At 45.9% G+C, this 21,881-nt stretch overlaps 2 protein-coding genes across 3 annotated transcripts in view; one reads left to right on the plus strand and one right to left on the minus strand.

Annotated features, from left to right (window-relative positions):
- Positions 1-4,545: 4,545 nt before the first annotated feature.
- Positions 4,546-5,418, minus strand: LOC127380778 (translation initiation factor IF-2-like). Its single transcript, XM_051610256.1, has one exon. It carries the CDS (start codon positions 5,416-5,418, stop codon positions 4,546-4,548), a length of 873 nt encoding a protein of 290 aa, XP_051466216.1.
- RNF152 (ring finger protein 152) overlaps positions 4,944-21,881 on the plus strand; it is a 43,671-nt gene continuing 26,733 nt past the window's right edge. The window contains exons 1-2 of one of the 2 annotated variants that reach the window (XM_051612101.1): positions 4,944-4,960; positions 17,094-17,174. The gene's annotated coding sequence lies outside the window, so the exon portion shown is untranslated. The remainder of the gene's footprint in view (positions 4,961-17,093; positions 17,175-21,881) is intronic. The other variant, XM_051612102.1, reaches the window with a different exon arrangement.

Raw genomic sequence — 21,881 nt, forward strand, 5'->3', positions numbered from 1 at the left:
CTGTTGCTGACCCTGAACACCCTGCTATTGCTGAGCCTGCTTTGAGCAGGGGCTTGGACAAGGGGATCTCCTTCCCACCTCAGCCATGTGATTTCGAGATGGGCTGGTGGCTGGGGTGCAAGGTGGTCATGTCTCAGGCATATCCACACAGGCCAGTGGTGAGGCATGTAGGGGGGACCCCAGCTGGTGGGACACAGGGTTTGTGTTTCCCCCGAGGTGGCTCCTTGAGACTGGTTTAGGCTGGGCCATCACTGTTAGGGCAGCAGAGGGATGTATCAGCATGCCTAAGTGCTCTCCCGGACTGGGAACCTCGGGGCATTTGTGCTGCCTGTCGTTGGGCTCTACATGGTCAGTGCAGGAAGCTTTTCCCCGTATTGTCCATGAAGGAAGATTAGCCAAGGCAGAAGGTGACTCAGAGTATCTAAGCAGTTCTGCTCTGAATCACCTCCTGGGTAATCTCCCCTTCAGTTGCAAAGCCAGCTGGCTGACACTGAAGGTGCAGCTTTCCTATGTTTTGTACCTAAAGATGCCAATGCACCTCAATTTTTAAGATTACAGTTAAGAGATGAGCATTGACAAACTATTGCAGGAGAAAAGTATTGGTCAAATTTCTGCACCAAAAAGGACAATTTCTTGCGCTTCTATGGTAAGCACACTGACCATCCTCTCCTGCTTGAAGCTTTTAATGTTAGCATAGGGGTGAAAGCACTCCTCTGCACTAGAGATTTCTTTTTTTTTTTTTTTTTTTTTTTTTTTTTTTTTTTTTTTTGAGAGAGAGAGAATGAGAGAGAGAGACTGCACGTTCAAGGCTATTTATTAAACTGAGTTACTGCAAACATGCAGACTTTTTACGTGCCCATTTCCAGGTTAGCAATCTGTAAAAATACCCTGCTGAATATTTTAAAGCATGAAATAAAGTCTTCTGTGGTAGAGTACAAGGGAATGTGTATGAGCCTGTCAGATTTCAATGATCCAAAATGCTGATTGTAATTTTATCACAGGGTATCAATATAAGGAATGACAATTACCTGTGATCTGCGGGGCCTGAATCTGTTTCCACTGATAGATGCCTTTTTAATCTCTATGGGCTGTACTGCCTGCAGTTTTAGGCAACAGCCTTCAGTGAAGCTTTTGTGCAAAGTGTGAGGTTTGACAGGCCCTGACTCAGTAGTGATTTTGATGGTGAATGTAATTTTTCCCCATTGGTCCCAGAGGTCTAAGACCGTAGAAGGGTTCATTTTTTTTTCCATTGAAAGATGTTATGTGAGCAGGGGATATGAAGATTGGTTAGTTACTGCTGCATCATGCATGTGTTCTCACTGGCTGCTGGACTGAATGGAGAAAAGCTGTTTTCCCTGCCTCTTCCTTGCAGAGGGTGTGTCAAAGAAGTTTCTTTCCTCTGCTCCATTAGTGATTTAAGTGATTTAAAAAAAAAAAAAAAAAGAAAGAAAGAAAGAAAAAAGAGAAAGAAGAAAAGAAAAAAAAAGTAAGGACATTGCTGTCTTTGGCAGCTTGGCCAAGGTTTCAAAAGCAGCTGAAAGAAAACAGGAAGACAGGAAGATATACAGACAGCATGATGATACAAACTTTGTTTCTCTAGGAAACTAGGCTAAAAAAAGTTCCTAGGCCTCTTAGTAACAGAATAAACCTTGGGAATATGATTTAAGTCTCCACTGTGGGCTCAGAAATGAAAAGGAATGGATCCCTCATGTGCTGATTATTTTTAAAATGCTTGCAAGCTTCAGTTCAGCTCTATAATTATTTAGTGACTTGCGCCTGGAGCTGCAAGTTTGACACGAAGATTTTATAAACATGTTGCCTATGAGAGGTCCCTTAGGTGATCATAGTGGAAAAACTGGGAGTTAGTTACCTTTGTTATGGTACTCCAGTGCTATCCTAGCATTTGTAGAGATTGCTCCTATTGCCCCTGTGAGTGTTGGGGAACCCCATCTCCGCAGGACAAGCTGTGCTTGAATGAACATGTCCAAAAGCGATTCACTGTAATTGACTGTTATATATGATGTGCTTATAAAAATTAATAGAAAAATCCAGTTAAAAAAAAAAAAAAAGTCCCTTAATTCAAACAACCTGGTCAGAGAGCACAGCTGCCTTCTCAAGGCAGAGCACAGGGTTGTCCTTCCATCTGTTCTTCCACACCCCTGGTGTGGGATCAGCCTTTTTGCACGGTTTTTATCAGGTAGGTGCTGAGAAGGGCAGTGCTGAAGAACTTGCTCCCTTTTACAAATCTGCATCCTGGTGAAAAGGGTTTTATCGAATTAAACCATGTGGAGCAATCTGAAGCTGAAATCTACTTCCTTTCCTTTATTTCAAGCCTATTGCTAGGAACCCTTCAAGATTTCTTCCCTAGAGATTGAAAGACTCTTCTCATAACAGGTGCAGCCTGGAGGATGGCGGTGACAACACACAAATCCTCCTGGGAGTAATGGGAGGCCTACTTGGGAGGGCTTCCTTTTCCCTTCCCTTTGCTTGCTGCATCTCTCTGGCAGTACTTCTGCCAGGAGCTGTGTGCATACGTTGACTTTGATCCATTCAGCAGAGGGAGTCAGATGCTAAAATCTAAGCATTCAGGATCAGTATTTGCATGCAGGAGCAGAACTGTTTGATTCTTTGCTGTCCACTCAAGCCGGATGGGGGTGGGTGGGGGTGTCTTGGTCTCAGCTGAGCTATATCTAAACTCTGCTGTAGTGGTAAAACCACAGTAGCAACAACAGCAATATAATTAACAAAGTCATTGTGCCAAAGCTCTTCAACACTGTCTTGTGGGGTTCATCTCAACAGGAAGGGTTGTCTTTCTCTACATCTGTGTAGTCCCCGGCCTTTCTGGTTGACATAATTTGCAGCAGTGCTGGCTGGTACTTAGTTGGAGGGATGTTTCTTTCCATTTTGTAATGAATTTTCCTCTCTTGTGTCCATGGAGATCTGGTACCGTAGGACTGCTTGTGGGCATTAGCTGTCACTTGTTTTCCAAGAAGAGAAGGAGGAACTTGTCTAGGGAATGGTAGGGACTTGGAGCACAGAGGCATGTAAGGAATTGTGCCTCCCAAACTTGGCATGTGCCTTCAAAAACAGGATGTTACACAAACACCCAATGTGAATTTGGCATAAGGATCTCCTTAAAATTTCAAAAGCAACCATTCACCCCCCCCTCCCGAGCATCTCAAAGGCTTTTTCTGAACAAAACCTGGAGAACTTTGAGTGGCTGGGGTGCGAAGGTGTGGGTCATGGCAGGTACCATGGGTCACAACCTGTACCTGAGAGCAGAGGGTGGGGGTGGTAGGTATCCCCTGTCCTTCAGCCCAGCTAAGGGAAGCCTCAGGAGAAGAAGCAAAGGGGGTTTTGCTCTTAAGATGAGTCAGCTGGCCGGTGGGAAGGAAGAGGAGAGCAGCCAAATCTTTTGCAGGGTCCTTCTAGCCTCTGGAGAAGTGAAAGTCAGCTGCCATGTGCTAAAATGATGCCTGTGGTGCAAGATACATCATGAGAGGTCAGAGATGGTAGTGACTAAAGCTTCACAGGCAGACATGAGGGGAGAACCAAACTTAAACTGATGGCTGAAATTTGGCCCATTTGACTTCTTCCATCTTATCTTAGTTGTTTGATTAGGAAGGTTTGAACCAGGAAACAGAGTGGGATGTGCAAAACTGCTTTGAACGTTTGTTCTGAAAGTGGTAATTGAGTTTTAAATATTTATGGCACAACCTGGAGTGTACTAGTGAGTGCTCTACAGACTCTTCCCAGTGGTAATCTTGGTTTGCTGGAGACTGCTCTGCAAATAGTCCCTTTGCAGAGAGTGGGGAGAGGGAAGGAGAGGAAACCAAGTAGACTTGTGTGAAAATTATTTGTTTTGCTTATTACTGAGGTTTTACTCCTCCACAGTCAGTACCTTCAGTGTGGAGTTGTAGGAGCTGGGAAGCGGGCTTTTCTAACCAAAACCAGCACCTGGATGACTGGCAGGTCTACTTTCACACCACTTGCAACTGTGTGCCCCAAATCGGCACCCGCTGGCTCCGCAGAAAGACGAGGCAATGAGTGGGAAGATGCTTGATTGCCCTTGCAGTTTGTAGCTCTTGCTGCTTGCCATTACTGATCCCGTGTGAGACACTAGGAGGTACATACGCATTTTTTCCCCTACCGCGGATGTAAATAGGATTGTTTTCTCAGCAGGCAGCATAGAAAACGTGTCTGTGGTCCTGTGCTGTGTAGCAAACACTGGCCTCGGTGCGATGAATAAAAGGGAGTCTTTACTCCTTAGCCCAGCCCTGGGTCTGCTATGGTAAGGCAACCTGCTACATGTGCCTATTACTCACTTTAATATGCACCAGTAATACAGCTTTAAGCCTCCAGCTGGGATTGCAAGTCTTCAGGGTCGAAGGCTCCAGTTACTTGAGCCTGAGAAGCTGCCTTGCATGGGGTCTTTAGCAGCCCCGCGTAGCCCGCGGGCGCAGCTCCGCTGTGCGCGCAGCTCTGCCGGCGCGCTCAGGTGCGCTCATCGCTCGCCCCGTGCCGAGAGGCAGAACAAGCTGCTTCTTAAAACCGCTGAGCCCTCCCCGAGCACCGAGGAGCTTTCCGACTGTTGCGGGGTTGGCTAGGGTCGGGGGTGTTTGCGTTCTCACAGAGGTAAGCGGGGCTCCCCGAGCTGCCGCCTCTTCCCGCCCGGGGCGGCTGGGGAGTCCCGGGGCGGTGGAGGAGGCGGCGGGTCCCGACCCCGCCGTGCCCCGCCGGGCAGCCCCGCTCCCCCTCGCCCGCCGGAGTGGCGGCAGGCCGGGGGTGGGGTGGGGCGCGGCGGGGTCCGGGGCGGCTCCGGCGCTCCTCGCCGCTTCGGCCCCGCCTCGGCTCCGCACCCCGGCGGGGCGGGGGGGAGCGGGGGGGCGGCGCCGGCTGCGGCGGCGGGCGCGGGGCTGCCACCCGGCGGGCAGGCAGAGCGGCAGCGGATGGCGGCAAGGTCAGTAGGCGCTCGGTCCTCGCCGGCGGGGCTCCCATCTCGGCGGCGGGCGATGCTCCGGTGCGGTAGACCTTCCCTCGTCCTCCCCTGCCCGGCGGCGGGGAGCGAGGCGGCCGCGGATGCCCCCCGCCACGCCTCCCTCCTCCCTCCCGCCCGGGCGAGGGGGAGACAGACGCGGGTTTCGTAACCGCTTGCCCCGCCTGGCCCCGCCGCGCTCGGCTCGCTGCGGGCAGAGCAGGGCTCCGCCGCTGTCGCCGCCGCCGCTCCCGGCTCCGCCGGCGCTGCCCCCCGCCCCCTCGGCGCTCGTCCCCCGCGGGGAGGGTGAAGGCAGGCGCGGTGCGGGGTCCAGGTGATCCACCGAAACGTGAGCGGGGCTGCGGGCTCCTCGCCGCGTCCCGAGAGGGTGGCGGGGCGCGGAGGGTACTTTGAATCCCGGCGGGGTAGCGGCTGCAGCGCATCCGCGTTGCTGGAGGCGGAGGAGGGTTATCCTCGTGCTTCGTGAGCGAGTAAATCCAGAGAACTTACAGTTGGGGTTTGGGTGGGCGTCCTTTGTTCCTGTTGGGGTTTGGTGTTGGGTTTTGGGTTTTGTTTTTTTTTTTGGGTTGTTTTTCCCCCCCTTATTTTCTTTCTTTCCGTTTGATTTCCTCCCCCTTTCCTTATGCTTGGCAGTTAGCGGAGCAGATCTGCGGTAACTCGGGTGCTGTCATTAATAGCTCGACATCTATCATTTTATTTTATGTTATTTTTAGAACAATGATTCAATTTTCTTTAACCAGGTAAGAGGCGAGGCCTGAAGCCCCCTGCCCAGGTAGGATCCCCGTTCTGCAGACTGGCAGTTTGTTACGGCATTAGATGCTGCCTCCTGGCTGAGGTCGAGCTGCAAAAATGTGATTTAGGAGCCCTGCCGGCAATCATCGCCCCAGGGCTTTGTTCCGACATGCAGTCCGGTGGAGGAACTTCTTCGGAAGCAGCAGCTCTCTGCCTCTTCTGAATTCTGCATACACTTAAGATGCATTAAGGGTGTGTGTTTGTGTAGTAGGTGTCTTAAAAAAAAAAAAAAAAAAAAAAAAAAGCGCTCAGCCACGTAGGGTTTTGATAAGGTCCCGTTAATGGAACTATAAACATAGTCATTCCTCTTTCCTCACTGAAACTCTTTTCCTCCTCACCATGTCGGTCCATGGTTTGGTTTGGTTTGGTTTGGTTTTATACTATGTTTCAGAGGTCTTCTCTCTTGATACAGATTTGCTTAGGTTTTGGGTCTGATTGAGGCTGTTGGAAAATACTTGCAGCCTTCCAACTTCTGATGTATAGGAAGGTCCTGGTTTTAGCTGTTCTGCACCCAGGCTTGGAGAGACAGGCCTTTTTGAAATGCTCACTGAGTCTGAACTAATGCCGAGCTCATGGGATGATAATAATAGCAATTTAGGAAAAAACCTGCTAGAAAGGCTACTTTTGGCTGTGTAATGATGTGCAACTGGATTTCAGCTTATTAATTGCATGAGAGTCGAAAGGTAAAAGTAGCCCTGGCTGAGGACTTAGGAGCTGGGACTGTCTTAAGCTGTTGCTGTCGGTAGCACTGGTGTGTCTGTGGACTGGGCTCTGTGGAAAATTCCCACCGTGCACATGATTCTGTTGGCAGTATAGTTAAAAAGCCCAAATCTCTGGTTCAAACCTGTATGGTCTGTCAGAGGGTTTGGACAGCTTGCCAGGTATGTGGAGACAAATGAAAAAGGTGTTTGTTTTCTGCTGCTTGTCAGGGTGGGGGGAGGAAAGTTGGTTGGGCCACACCTGATGGAAGTTTTATACGCATGTTATGAAGTCTCCTTGAGAGATCACTGGGCAGTGCTGTGGAATGGACAGATTAGAAATGCCAGCAAGACAATAAATATTATTCTGGCCTTAATATAGTGTGTTTAAATTATACATGCAAGTAACAATAACTCAGAATGAGCTGCTCATCCAAAAGTATGCTTATGGCTTAGCAGAGCATGCAAGGAATAGGTAGGTAGATGCTTCTGGGTGCCAGTCACTGTTCCCCAACTGACTCACTTGGGCCTCTAGCTTTGCTAAAATCCCTGGCTATGTTTTTCTTATAACAGTGTCTGGCTCCAGTTCAGGGTTCTCAACTCACCTTGACCCCTGGATGAACTGGAGGAGAAGCTCCATCAGCCACAGTGAAATTAAAGAGGGATACACACAAGCAAGCCTTCATGCAAGGTTTTTTTTAAGCTCTTGTAACCTTTCCTGGGTGTGAACTGCACATTGTTTTTACTTCCATGGTGCTGAGAACAAATGCTGTATCATGTTAGGGTTCAGTCCTGAAGGAGCTGACCTTACCTAGGACCAATAACGACAGAGTAGGAGCAGGGGTTGCTGGAGTTTTATGGAGGATTAGGTTGTGCTTGGGACCTGAAGTCTTGCTGGAAACTAATGAAGCTTATACTCTTAAATGCTTAAGCCATCTTTTTGAGCAGAATTTAGTTTTCTAAGTCAGTGAAGTATTTTTTAGACTGTGATCCCAATCTGTTCATAATGCCTGGAGGATACAGGTATGGATTGAGATGTGTGACATAGATGATGCCCCAATCAGTTGGTGTGACTGTACCTAAGACACCGTTATTTGTGGTTTTGACCACATGGATGTGGACTTAGGGACTTGGCCTGGGGCACTGGCCTTTTAAAAGAATGGTACTACATTGCATTCTGCATACCTGGACTTACTTGACAGCCAGTTCTACAGCCCTTCCATGCATCAAGCAGTGGTTATTCAGGCAAGTAATTCCACTGGTTTGAGTGTGGTGGTTATTCAGCTGAGTGTAAAATGGTTTTCAATCTGAGTTCAAGGCAATAGATTTTGGGCACGAGTGCTCTTTTTTTTGTGGGAAACTAATTCCCAGAGCCTGGGATCCTGGCATGCCTTAAATTCTCTCCTGTTCTTAAGCTTTGCCTCTACCCGGTGGGTGGATGGGTGGGCTGGAAGTGAGATGGGAGGCTGGACTTTTCTCCCCCTTACAATAAGCATCTCTTCCTGAGAAATTCCACAGCTGCTTCTGAGTTTGTCCAGAGTTGCCTGCTTCTTTTGCTGATGCTATTTTCTACACAAGTAGGTTTTCTGCTGCTGTGCTTTGCTCTGCAAAGGGAGCAGAGGAGCCGTTGGAACCGATGTAGCGCCGTAGCACAGTCTGTCAAACTGAGCAGCTGTGGAGGAAACCCTTCTAGCCCTCATCAGCACAGGCTAATCGTGCAGGGTCTCCCCATGCCCTGGGCTGGCAAGGGCTCAGCAGTTCCTGGTCCGACTGCAGGAGAGTCAAACTCTGCCTCCAAGGCACCCTCTTGGTGTGCAGGTGGCCAAGTGCCAGCAGCCTGAGCTGAGGGACGCTGGGGATGACGAGGAGGGAGATGCTGAAATATTTGGGATGAGATCAGCTCCATAGCTGGGGCTTGTGAAGGAGAGAGAAGCCCCAGCAGCTTCCACACTCAGTTTAGAGCTGAGTAATAGTCTTTCCGCCCTGACAAGGCCCTTTAGCCCTTTCAGATGCAAATTGCTTTGCCTTCCCTGTCTTTTCTGCTGCAGAAATTACCCCTTCAGAGTAACCTTCGGATGTAAATGAGTTTGTAATTTGCCCCTTCCTGCTCCAGATGCATAAAAACTGGGCAGTTACAGAGCTTAACTGCAGTGTGTTGCTGTGCAGCTCGCAAGCTTGACTGAGCAAGACATCATTTCCTGGGACGCAGCAGAACATAAAAATGCCACTAATCAAACACACCATAGTTCTCATTTGGTTTTATTTTATTCCATTTTAATTTAGTTTCCCTGGGAAATGAGTGCTGTCTGTCTCCGGCCCTTTGTGTTTGGCCAGTTTCAACCAGATTGCACCACTGGTTGACAGTCTTGAAGATCATGACTTTCCTACTTGTTTTTATTAAGATTAGTGACTGACTGGAAAATCTTTGAAGCAATGCTCTCTGTGAGAGAAAGGAGACTGTTTTCAGCTATTCTCCATTCTGCTTACAACAGCTGCCCAGCCAGGCATTGCATGTGTGGTGGTCAGACGTGCAGCACCTTCATAGCCCTGACCACCTTGCGAGGTGTGTGCAGTCTCCAGGACAGGGGTTGGCGTGCAGTGACTTTGGAAGGAGCTGCAGTGGTTGCAATGGTGGGAGAGCAGAGGACACATATTTCCAGCAGACCGGGCCTGTTTGTTACGCCTCCTCGCAGCATGGCTACCCTTTTGTTTGTCAAGCTAAAGCCGCTTGAGATTTAGTAAGGCTGGCAGGCTGACAGCCATAGCTTGGAGCCTGCTTTCCTTGACCTCCAGGACACCTTGTGTAGAATGGAGGTGAGCATCAGAGCAGATGGGAACATGTGGCCTGGACAGGACTTGGGCAGAGGTGTGCATGCGTGCAAACTTGTGCAGCAGCAGCGTGATTATTTGGGTGTTCACCATCATCATCCTGTTGAATTCAATGATAATTTGATAGTGACGAAAAGAAGACATTCTTCACCTTACTTCTCCCAAAATAGTTTCCATGAGTGAAAAGTCTCTGGTTTCCACACAGTCCCCTCCACACAGTTACTTTAGGCAGCTGTGTAGTTGGGCTGATGCAGGGCTGTGGGATGTCAGGGACATGTTTATGTATTGCTGAGTGCCTCAGTGTAGCTGCAGCTGGTCTGGTGTGGGTGTCTTGGGTGGTCTGCCTCTGAAATCTGGGCACAACTATACTAGGAAACGTGGTTTTGCCCTCACCCAGACTGTGCCTGTACTAGGCAGCTTTTCAGTCTAGCTGTGCTAGGCACGGGGGACACGTGTCTTTCAGACCTGGACTGAAGGAAAAGACAAGTGTTTGTTCAGGCAGTGTCATAAGAAGTAGTCGCATTTGGGTGTCAGGGAGCATATGTGGGGTGCACATGCAATTCCTCAGCCAGTGCAGGTTTTGCTGTACTCTGATTTGCTGCTGGTCTTCAAACAATATATGCCTGCTGTCCTGGGACAGAGAACATGGCTGGTCAGAGATTGTCAGTGTCACTTTCTAATGTCAAAATATTATGCGTCAACCCTAGAGGGCAGAGCTGAATCTCAAGACTACACACCTAGTGATGGTGTAGCACTTTCTCTGTTAGGTTTTAAACCAAATTGAGCAGGTTTCATGCCAAGAGGGAAGGATTGCAGTGCTTCCATCACCACAATGGACTTTTCCACGGTGGAACTTTTCCAAAAGACGTGCACTGGAGAGAGCTGTTGTGGCCGGAGTGCCTGGGACATTGCAGATGCTGACTGGCTGCACCTCAGGGGCTCCGGGTTTTGCAGGCTCTGCTCTCTGAGAATGGGGAAAGGTGGAAGTGAAGTTTGCTTTGTTAAAAACAAAAGAGCATGTAGATCTTGTGGCAGTAGCTGCCAGTACCCATTAGACAAGTGGAAAAAATACTACTTGAAAGGGGAGAGGCTGTGTTTATTAATGGGGGTATACAAAGACAAATAAGACTTCTTAAAAAGCATGAAGCCTATATAGTGAGCATGCTGTCAGACACACTACCTCTTGCCAGCTAATATCATCCACAAATAAAACAAGTTAGGTTGTTGCTATTGCAGCTGCTTTCCCTCATGAAGCAGGGTGAGCTAGGCTCATCTGCCTCTGAGAAACAGGTTGGCAATTTGCCTGAAGTCCCAGGCACGCAGGGTAATTTATTTAAAAAACCCAATATAACAATTATCCAGGATGAACACATACAACCCTAATGTTTGCTTGCAGTTGTATTTTCTATGACACACTCTCAGAAATTGCTTGTTGGCTGCATTCACCAGCAAGCACAGCCTGGAGGTGGTCAGCTTCCTCCCTGACCTGCAGGTAGCAACAATAATTATACTTAAGTTTTAATGTGGGAGGTAGGAAGGATTCAGCGGCTTGGGCAAAAGTCTATCAGTGTGGTCATTTGGGATCCAGGCCTTGGGAGCTCTCCTGACCTTGAGAAAAGCACATCACCTGCTCAGTGCCTCTGTTCTTTAAATCTGACCCATGATGATTAATTTCAGAGCAATTGATTATTACTGGCCTTGATTTCCTCCTCTGAAAGAACCCCAAAATCCCCAAATGTTTGTGCGTGGAATTGAAGGTTAAATGTAAAGTCTCCTCCCTGCTCTTTATCTCTTGTAAAGGTGGAAGAAAGAGAATAATTCACAGCCATCTGCTGGAGGCATCAATCACACTGGGAGCAGAGTTTGCCAGTTGTTCCACACGTTATTGATGAAAAGATATAAACATATAAACTCATTATTATGTTGCATTTAAATTACTTACAAAATAATGACATTAGGGAAACAATGGGGTTACGAAATCAGGTGGACAAAAGCAAGGAAGTGCCAGGACTAACATTGTATAGCTCCCCTTTGCATGTGCATTATGATACGATCTTTAATTCTATATTTGCATAATTTTTTACCCCCTTTTACAGGATCCCTCTTTCAGTGGATAGGTGATTACACCATCATTCATTTTCTCTTTCCCACATATACTTTCTGTATGTGTCTTCACATCCATTTATTTTACACCCTACCCAAACCTTGAACTGAGCAGTGCTGCTAATTCCTGCCCCAGGGGCTTTGCAGGTGAGGAAGTTCTTATTCTTGCAACATCTTGGGTACAGGTGTCTTCCTTTTCATAGCTGAGAAAAGGAGGTAAAGAACAAATAAAGCTCAAATGACTGAAACGCCTTCAATTTTGTCTGCATCAAAGAGATACTTAGGAATGATTTTATTTTTCACTTGCCCCAGAATACCTGGCTTGATGCAGCAGTTCATCTACTGGAATCACAAGGACGATTGACCTCAACTGCAAGTCTCAGCACTCTTGCAGGTTAGCCCTAGGTGTCTTGGCTTTGCAGAGGGTGGAGGCTACCCTGTTAGGGGTCCCCTGAAGAAAAACTGGTTTCAGGGACTTACTGAGGATTTTACTAAGACTATGGAGCTGAGAAAGAGGTAATTCCTGACTGCAGGAGGTACATCCAACTTCCTCAAGGTTGTCTCTTTTTCTTACTGTGGTGCCTCACTCACTAATCTTCCTGACCTCCTCTGTGTGAGGCAAGGTTTGAGTGACAGGCATCACTTTTATCACACAATTGTATCTTTTTACTGAAGCAGTTAATTTCCAGGGCTCATATGACCTGTGACTGCTGAATTAGAGACAGAATAAGTGCAGATGTATGCAGGAGCTGGGTGAAGGTTGCATGGGCAGTCTTTATGGTACCTCTTAATTTTGGAGGGCTCAAAATTGCAGTCTTTGTATAAAAAAATTAACATAGCTTGGTTTAAATGTAATTTTATAACTGTGCAAAGGGAAAAGGGGTGGATAAATAAAAATTAGTCCTGTCACATGAATCTGCAGTGACTTGGGTCATCCAGAGGGCATAGACCTTTGGGTCATAGCATTAATTTCTAACCCATGAGATAACGGCCTGCTTAGGAGCGCTGTTTGGCTGGGGATGGTAATAGTTGTCAGAGTGGTGCTACAAGCTCAGCAGGTCATCTGCTGCTGTGCTGGGGGATTTTGTGGCCCAGAGCCAGGATACCCTCAGATCCCGTTTAAGGATGGCGTAGGCAGAGCTTTGGTGTTTCCTGAGTCCTCTCTGACTTGCCTTTGTCTGTCCTGCTCTTCCCTCTGTGGCAGCTTAGATTCTCATCCACTTGAACTTGCCCTCCCCAGTTTCCCCTCCTCCCTCCATAACACATGCTACCTGCTTCTCCCTTGGCTTTCTGGTACCGTCGCTTTATCAATGCCCATCTTTTGTTACTACTGGTGCCACCTATAATTTTCCTTAGGTTCCAGATCTAGGTAGGCTGGTGGGGTTGCGTGCAGTCTTGATTCCAATTTTGATCTGTAGTTTTTGCTTGTTCAAACTGTAGATAAAGGCTAGCCCAACACCTGCGAATGAAGCATTTTAAGGGATTCATCTTCCTTACTTTTAGTCTAAAGCCGTTCATGTGGGTGTCCTCTGAGATCAGACAATGGGTCAATGGCTGCTTAAGGCCAACTCTATAAAAATAGCTTATATAGAATTACATAATAGTTTTGGTTGGAAAAGGCCTTTAAGATCATCAAGTCCAACTGTAAACCTAGCACTCTAAGTCCACCACTAAACTATGTCCCTAAGTACCATATTGACACTCCTTTTAAATACCTCCAGGGATGGTGACTTGACCACTTCTTCAAAGGATATGCTGCATTCTGCCCTGTTTCTCAGTGCTTATTTGCGTGCAGTCTTACTTGCTCCCACCTACCCTCTACAGTTAAGCCTAGGTGGATGTGTCATTTTATGGGGTTGAAATTGAGATTGAAATTGCATTAGTTCATAGAAGAAGGAGGAAGACTGGCCCCTTCTCGGATAAGTGCTGTCTTTAGTTCCAGCAAGCCATTAGATGCTTTTGGCCTGCACGTCAGTCTTCTGACCAATTTACAGTGAGTTTCATCCTTCAGCTTTGTTCAGAGGAGGGGAGGGTGGTTAGCATAAACCTTACACTGCAGTAAGAGAGGGATAAGCAGAAATTTGTGATTATGTTTAAATGAGTGTAACAATTGACTTTCTTTATGTAGTTTGGGATTATTTTTTTGTTTATTTGTTTGTTTAATTGAACTAGATGAGGAAAGGTGGATGATACCAGCAAAGAAAATTCACCTGCCAAAAAAATCTAGTATTGGAACAGACCAAACTGACCTGCAATGAAGCAGTCAGGATGAGAATGATTTTAAAGTCGAATCTGTGTTCTTGGGAGTTGTTGATATAAATCATGGCCGTGATAGATACAAACCACATCAAATTAGATTCATAGGATAATGACAGAACAGGGTGTCTTAAAGTTTTTGATGACTCAAAGGGTTGTACAACTTTAAAAAATAATTAATAAGCCCCTGACACCAACCAATTCTCCCTGCATTACCACTATGTTTGAGTAAGTCCATGAGCTAGTATTTGAGTACTGAACTTCATGTATTTGAAAAGACTACTAAAAGGAGCATGGGACTGGTTTACAGCTCTGGTCTGAAGGCACTTGGGAGCCAGAGGGTTGTCTAGCCTGTGAAAGGTAGCTGGGAGAATTTTTTGTGTCAATTGATGCACATCTTTCAAAGGGGGAAAAGTGGTTTTGCGAATAAAAAAAAAAGGCACATCAGTGTCTTGGCCATCTCTAGCCTGGAAGAAGGTGACAGTGAGCCTGCATGCCTAGGAGTTGTTCTGAGTCTGGGGAGGCTGCAGTTCTCTCCATTTTGTGTGTGTTTTTCTTTTGAGGTAAGCATGTTTGCACCGATCTCCGGGCACTTAATTGCTGTAGGTCCCCTGGGAAAGAAGTGGCTCCTCTGTGGGGTGTCCCTTTAGCTGAGTGTCTCCTGCTGACTGCTTTCCACCCCTAGTTTGCCTCCCCCTCTCCTCTTCCTCACAGCATCTATGGTTGGTTGCTGAGAAGCAGGGACAGAGCTTTGAAAAAGCTGGCTCAGCAGAGGAGGTGGAGAGCCAGCTGATGCCAGTATTAATAATCTTTCAAAACTGATGGATGAGATGATTATAAAATTGCAGAGGGAAGAGAAACTTAACGGAACCCATGTTTTAATTGCATTCTGGATTTTTTTTTCAGCAGCCAGCTTCTCATGTGCAGGACAGATCAAGCAGTTTTGTGAGGATGTTGATGTAGACTGCACAATGTATTCTTTTCTTAAAGAAAGAAAAATCTTGGGGCAGTCTGTTTTCCACACTCTGGTTCTCTCAGTCTTCTTCAGTTGTGGCAGCATGCTGTGGCTAGACAGTAAATTAGATCTGAAATACTTTCCTGATTCAGCTTGAGGCGGGGGTGGGGGGGAGGAAGTATTGTATGAACCTGTGGTGTTGAGGTGCCCAAGCCTGTGAGGGGTACCTAGGTGCTGGACTTGTAATTTCTCCTGGGTGGCTGTCATCCCCTTGGAGAGCAGTCAGGGTAGTGGAGCGATGTGGCTTGTGGTGACCAGCAGTGTGGGTCTGTGTTTCCTCCATGCTGTATGCCAACCTTCTGGCACTGACACCTGCTTACCTCTAACCTGAGGAAGATCCTTTTTCAGCTGATGAAGCCCCCCTGCTCAGTCTGGAGGTAACAATCCCACATGGAAAGCCTGCCTTATAATGGAAGGGTTCTCCCACTTTATACCTTTCCTTCTGGTTTTCCTTTTATTACTCTTGTCACTGCTAGGAGGAATACCTGGCTGGTCCCAGGTAGCATGTGCACTGAATGTCGGGTGCAGACACATGTTGTTCATGAGCAGGAATGGAGACCATGCGTGCACTGCACCTATCTGGGCTGCTTCTGCACCCGGGCTGTTGTCACTGGTGCAGCTCCCCTTGCCTCTGGCTTTGGACCCTGCCGTAAGCAAAGAAGGCCCAGCAGGTATGTAGTGAGGTGTGCTTTTAGGCTCTTCGTGAGACAGCCATCTGTTTTTTATTTTATGCCTCTTCCAAATGTCTTTCAACACGTTGGTTAGGCTGGCTTGCGTGACTAGAGTGTCTTTGTGCAGCCTTGATGGTAACTATGTTCAAATGGTTTCCTCTAAGCAGAAGTAGTATATTTAGGTGGTCTGCAAAGAAAAGAAGGCTATGGCAGTAGGGAAAGAATTATAATAATTTTAGGCACAAGGGATATTGGCGAACTGGAGACAGTGGATCTAATGATTGCTGTTTTGAAAATATGGCCCAGATGTTTGCATGAGATTTTTCTCATGGAGAGGTATTTGGTGGAGTAGGCTTCATCCTGGATTGGACCAAAACACTCTCCATCCGGTTTTATTTTTCTTTAGGCTTAACAAAAGCAGTTTTCTTTGTAGCATTTACCCCAGGTCATTCTATCCTCTGGGACTGAGAACTTTTGTCCTCAGTCTCTTTCACCCAAGCATAACTTGCCCTAATTGTGTGTATTTTGAAAAAGTATATGTGTAGATGGTTTAGTTAAGACGAGAAAGCATCAGCCTTTTCTCTTGCCTTTTTCTGCTTTCTACCAAGGAAAGAGTTGAAGAGACACCTTTCAAGATGTTCTTGCTCCGAAGTGGGCTTAATTGAAGTCCTAGTCTTAAAAAGTCCTGGCATATTTAGCAGATGAGCCTTCTACTCCCATCAGCTGCAAGTGAAGTGGCATAAGACAAGACAAGATATGCTTAGGGGCTTGGAGGGCTGCTCTGTTTCTAAAAATCACAGAATCTTAGGTGTTGGAAAGGACCTCGTAAGATCATCTTAGTCCAGCCCCCCTGCCAGGAGTAATTTGGGGTGGAGACAGTCATCTGCCTGAGTGCTTTAGCATGCTTATTTTCTCCACCTCTCTCATCCCTCTGGAAGAATTTCTGGGGTCCAATTTGGCTGTGAGGACCTCCCTCACTTTCCTCTGCTTATCTCCCTGGGGCAGTGGCTGCAGTTCCAGTGGTGAGGTTTAGTAATTAGTTCCTCTTGCTCTGTTTCCTGCACTGGTGTTGGTTGATATTTTAATGGCTTCCAGCTAATGTTAGGGAGAATAGCACACTAAGGAGCTGGACTGCTGTGAGAGGAAAAGTTTACTTCTGTTCTTGAAGCTTCTGTCTTTGCAGGCGGTAAATGGGCTTGCAAGATGTGGTAGTGATCCCTGTGAGTTACAGAGGTGCCTGAGCTTGAGCAGACGGTGAAGTAATAAAGGTGAGCAGCAGATCACAGTGGCCTTTTTGACATCCTAAAGGACCTGAAACCTGTGCGGTGTTTACTCAGAATATTCTCTCTGCCTTTCCAGAAGTGCACTGTTTGCACACGTGCAGACGTTGAGATTTTGCAGGGTACATGCTTGCGTTATTTGTGCTTTGGGCACAGCTGTTAATGCAGATAGGAGGATTTCTGTTGTACAAACACTTTGCTGCTTAGAAGGTAGAAATTTGCTGAGAGTCGCACTGACTGGAAGCCCAGCAATTCACCCTTCAGCAAGGAAGGGAGCTGCTGGTGGCTGAGCTGTGCTTGGCAATGCACGTGTGCGTGGTCACAGCAGGACTGGGGGTGCTGAAGTGCTGGCGTTGTTATTTGGAATATTTGACTTCCTTAAGCTTTCTTTTCCTAGCAATACTTTCCAAATATAATTATTTAAAAGTAAACCTGAATTATGCTATTTTGCAGATGCTTGGGAGCCTGTTTTCTTCCTTCCACCATGGTAGATCTGTTAACACCAGTGACTACAGCTACAAGTTGCTTCTCCAGGTATAGCTTGTTTTTGCTTTTGTGGGACCAAGGCCTGTTTAGTATTTTTTGACCTGATTCTTGCAGAATTTTTTTTGCTTTCTGCACTGCTCTGCATGCCAATTTCTTTGTACATTTTATGAGAACGGGCAGTATGGGCCTGATGCTGAGGGCAAGGGGCTAATACATATACTTTTATTTTATTTTGGAAGCTTTTGTGATCCACCCTTTGCTGGCAGGGTGGTCATGATGTTTCACAGAAGAGTGGCTTTCTCCTAATTTGATTTCAATGTTCCCTAATGGTGTCCATGTGCAGCCCCAGGTGCTGCAGGTGATGCACCAGGGTCCATCCAGCAGCAGGAAGACAGAGCCTGGGCTGGGGATGTGGCTGCATGCGTGAGACTGAGGTCCATCCAGGGAGAGGGCTGGAGAACAGCACTGTTCCAGCATCCCTGGAGCAGGGTGTGCTGGCCCTGGGAAGACTAAAACGAGGTCCTCTTTCTATTTTAAGTGCCAATCCAGTGCTGTAGCCATTCTGCTGTGCTGCGTATTCAGCGTTTCACTTTAAGAGGCCTGAAGGTATGTCGCTGTAGCCGAACAATGCCTCTTCCGTGAGATTCCTGCATTTGCAGTATCTGGCTGTGTATACAGAGCTAGGAAGTGAAGTGCTCGTGAGCTGTTACTATAGCTGAGGGATGGCTTAGGCTCCTGAGATGTGGCTGTGCTCAGCAGGCTGCTGCCTGCTGCCACGAAGTGTAACGAATGCAGTGCAGTTATCACACCAAGGTTATTTCAGGGGGACATGGCAGCTTTTGCACCCAGGGTTGTGCAATCTAAGGGCACATTGTTCAAGTGGGAGAAACACTTGATGAGAGACCAAGCTGGTTATTTGCATTGCTGACGAGATGGTTAATAGACAGCGTTCATGGCTCTCGTTAGAGATCACTGGACACCTGAAATCAGAAAAAGGATTTATGTGTGTGTTTGCATGTGATTTCTGAGCCCTCCTGCTCAAATGTCCATTAATACTCTTATTTGTTGTGCTCCACTCTGGCAGTGGGCAAGGGAAGCTAGAAAATACTCATTGTGCCCTGCGCTTTCAAATGGCAACAAAGGCGGCCATTGCACTCTTTCCACAGAGGCTTGGATGCTCCTCTGTGCTGGCATCATGTGGATCAGCAGCATACTGTGAGGCCAGTGTGCAGGAGAACCTGATTTTCATATCCTCTGAAGATCAGTTTAGAACTGATGTTTGGCTTCCTTTGTATAGGAATACTTTTATTTTTATAGGTAAAATCAAAAGGCCGGGCTCTTTGATTCAAAACTGTTTATTCATGGTATTTGTTGCATACTCAGCTGACTGAATTGATTCAAATGGAAAATGCTTTTTCTCAAATCAGAAAACTTCCACGAAAAATCTGTTCTACCCATTTTTTAATTTAAAAGCAAAATACAAAAAGATCTCTCTTCTCTGCTTTCTCTTCTCTCATGCTCTTTCCTCTGTTTCTCTTAGTGGCAAAATGAGAAAAGTAAAATGTGGAAGGAAAAGTTCTGAGTGGACACTCACATGTGTGGAGGAAAAAACAGATAGGTGTTTTTGACTTAACAAAAAAGGGCTAGGGAAAGCCAGCAATTTATGTAAGGTTTTTTTAATGAGAAAGATGCATTTTTAGCAACTTGCAGTAACTTTGCAAATTATTCCACTTTGTGTTCTGATGGTATGTAAACATAGGCTCGATACTTCACTTCTTTGCTCTTGCTTATTCTTTTCTATCTACAGTACAGTTGCATTGATTTAAAACTAGTATAGCGTATTGGATAGCAGTGTCTAGTTATTTTTCTGCTAGCTCACTGCATTTATTTATTATTTTTTTAATTTTTTTTTTTTAAATATTAGTACCACTGGTGGTGGCAACTCCTAGGTCTGAAGTGTGCTCTTTGCTTCTTTTGAGTGGCCTCACCTGCCTGCTGCTAATCAAATCAAAGAAGGTAGTGTGCAGATCCTGTTTTGTTTTGGCAGGGCTGGCTTATTCAATGGGGATGATGCGAGAAACATAGGCAGTCATGTAGAGGGATGGAACCATCTTTGAGTGTTTCAGTCATGTCACACATGACAGAAATTCTGAGCTTCTGTGTGTGTACTAAATGTCTCTTCCAAGAGAGGAAAATCCTGGACAGTAATTTTAAAAGCTATGGGGAAATTGTGGGGTAAATAGCTACCTTTATTACCACATTAACATTTTCTTTTCTTTTCTTGCTACTTTTCCAATTGCAGGCAAAATGTGCAGGCAGGAAGCAAAAAGTAAAAAAAAGGGAGTGGTTAGTTTGTTTGGGGTTCTGTTTATTTTACTACTTCGGTGTATCTTTCTTCTCTGCATCTGATTCCTGGCAGTACTTTGTGACCTGTTGTGATGAGTCCAACAGGAGCAGGGCCGAGTAACGACACGACAACCAATATGTTCTTACATATTGTTCTCGTTTATTGTTAGTTCGGTTGCTACTTATATACTCTAAGTTACTGTCCATGCAGCTGTGCATGCGGACTGATACCTTATTTGATTTGCTAAGCATAACTGTTCACGCAGCAGGCTCCGTTTTACTATTGGTTATGACTTTATGCGTTACAAGCACTATTTAGTTACATTCTGCAGTTTTCACATCCATCTGCACATCCTTGGATACCCAACCAAGATACATTTCCTCAGATTCCCAAGGCTAAAGACAACCCTTGTTGCAAACATGTTGCAAACAAGAACAATTGCTACTTTGCTGTTACAGCTCGGAATGTCAAGCCCTCTCAGGCTCTCGAAATCATGACCCTGCTGTATCAAAAATTCCTCCACAACCTCCAGTAGATCTCATCAGTGTTCTCGATTTGAAGCCCCCTGAGGAGGCAGAAACCTGCAAGCCAGAGCACTGAAAGCGCTGAAGTGTCCAGAAGGAATAGTGTCTTGCATCAGCTCTTTCTCTGTTTTCCCGTCTTGGTGAACATTGGGGAGAATTGCTTAAACGAGCTGAACTTTGTTCTGCAAGAAAACACCAAAACAGCACCAAGCTTTCAACATGTGGAGATGATTAGAAAGAGGATTGAGCAGTACTGTGCCTCCTCAGGACACTCTCGTATTTGTTGCTTTCCTTATTTTGATGCAGTTTTTGAAGATCAGCTCCATCTGAAAAGATAACTGTGATTTGGTTTTCTGGGAAGTGTGTGGGTTATTCTTATGTGTCAGGATACTTTCTAGAGATTCCATGAGTATCCATGGAATATTATTGAAGTGAAAACTAGGAGTCACCCAGGCATTAGCTGAAGAAGAATATGTCTTAGGCCATTGCAGAAACCATAAACAGAAAAATACAAGTTGCAGTTCTTTAGTGCTACATAGAGAAACTGCTAAACATGTTTCCTTGGTAAGCAAACCAGTTTGTGAACTGTATTGTATTACTTCTTTTGTAAATGTCCCTGTAACATCAGCTGTTCTAAGATAGATTGCTAGTACCTTACCTTTTGCAACCAAAAGGCTAGAAGAAGGAGGTCTGTAGGAGTAGCCATTTCAGGAGATTGCTTGGAATCTCAGACTGCTTACTAGCTTTCTTTGAATTACTGGGTGATGTATTTGGTGCCTGGTATTTTGTTTCAAAAGTAGATAATGGAAATAAATTTTACTAGAATAGTGCTTGTACACTTTCTGTCAGGTTTTTTTTTTTCACTGGATTTTCTAGCTTGGTAAAGCAAAAAACTCCAGGTATTGGCAAAATCTTTGTGAATGCCTTTCCTGTGAAAAGCTGGTGCAAAATAGTTCTGTCCTAGCAAAGGGAAAGACTAGCAGGTGTGCTGCACCTCTCAAATCTATACAGGTTTTGGTGCTGCTTTGTGAATACATGCGTGTGATTTAGCCATTCCTTACTCGGAGTTCAAGAGTCCCTCTTTCACTGTGCCTTGGTTGCAGCTGCATGATCCACTTGCAGATCTTAGACCAGCAAGGGAAGGTGAATGTATCAGCCACCTGCCCATACCTATTAAGAAAGGGTGCTTGGTGTCTGAGCAACACAAACACCATCTTGCAACCTTTGCTCTCCCTAGGAGGGCCGATGCAAATTGGAAAGAGCTAGACAGCCAGGGTGCTGCAGCCCACACGCTGTCAGCTTCTTAGGTCTTAAGAGTATGGTGGATGTTTGGAAGCAATGAAAACGGACAGGCGTGTGCCCATTGCAGGAAATTACTAACTCCACTGGATTTATTTTTATAGTAAAATTGTGTTTCACATCTCCATGAGAGATATACTTCAGTGTGATACAAACCAACAAAGCACTTTTTTTTGTGGACATGGTGACTTTGGCAGATATGATGGAACTAGCTACACTCTTGATGAAAACAAAATGGGCTGGTAATACTGCAATTTTGCATCCCCTGTAAGGAAACTTGGTGATGCAGCTGTGATGGATGGAGGTCATATTTCTTTATACTTCAGATTGATATTGCTGTGCTGGCATAGATGTGTTGGACAGGCATAGTTTTAGCAAAGTTTTCTGACCGTGATTGCAGAGTGAAGAATGGGATTAATAAATACCTAGGAAATAGAATGATATTCAGTGGAAATTTTATTTCACTTTTCAGTAATTCAGGAATGTGCACACTTAAGATTTAAGTAATCTGTTTTTTAAAGGTGTTTTAACAGGATTTTCAAAGTTATGGGAAAGTTTCAGTACATTGAAATTAAGATGCATGCA

Source organism: Apus apus, chromosome 2 (assembly GCF_020740795.1).
Source record: "Apus apus isolate bApuApu2 chromosome 2, bApuApu2.pri.cur, whole genome shotgun sequence".
In the NCBI taxonomy this organism is placed as follows: domain Eukaryota; kingdom Metazoa; phylum Chordata; class Aves; order Apodiformes; family Apodidae; genus Apus; species Apus apus.

What these genes read in the sequence shown, in the direction of transcription:
- LOC127380778 (XM_051610256.1), bottom strand. Translation starts at nt 5,418, where the DNA reads ATGCGCTGCAGCCGCTACCCCGCCGGGATTCAAAGTACCCTCCGCGCC.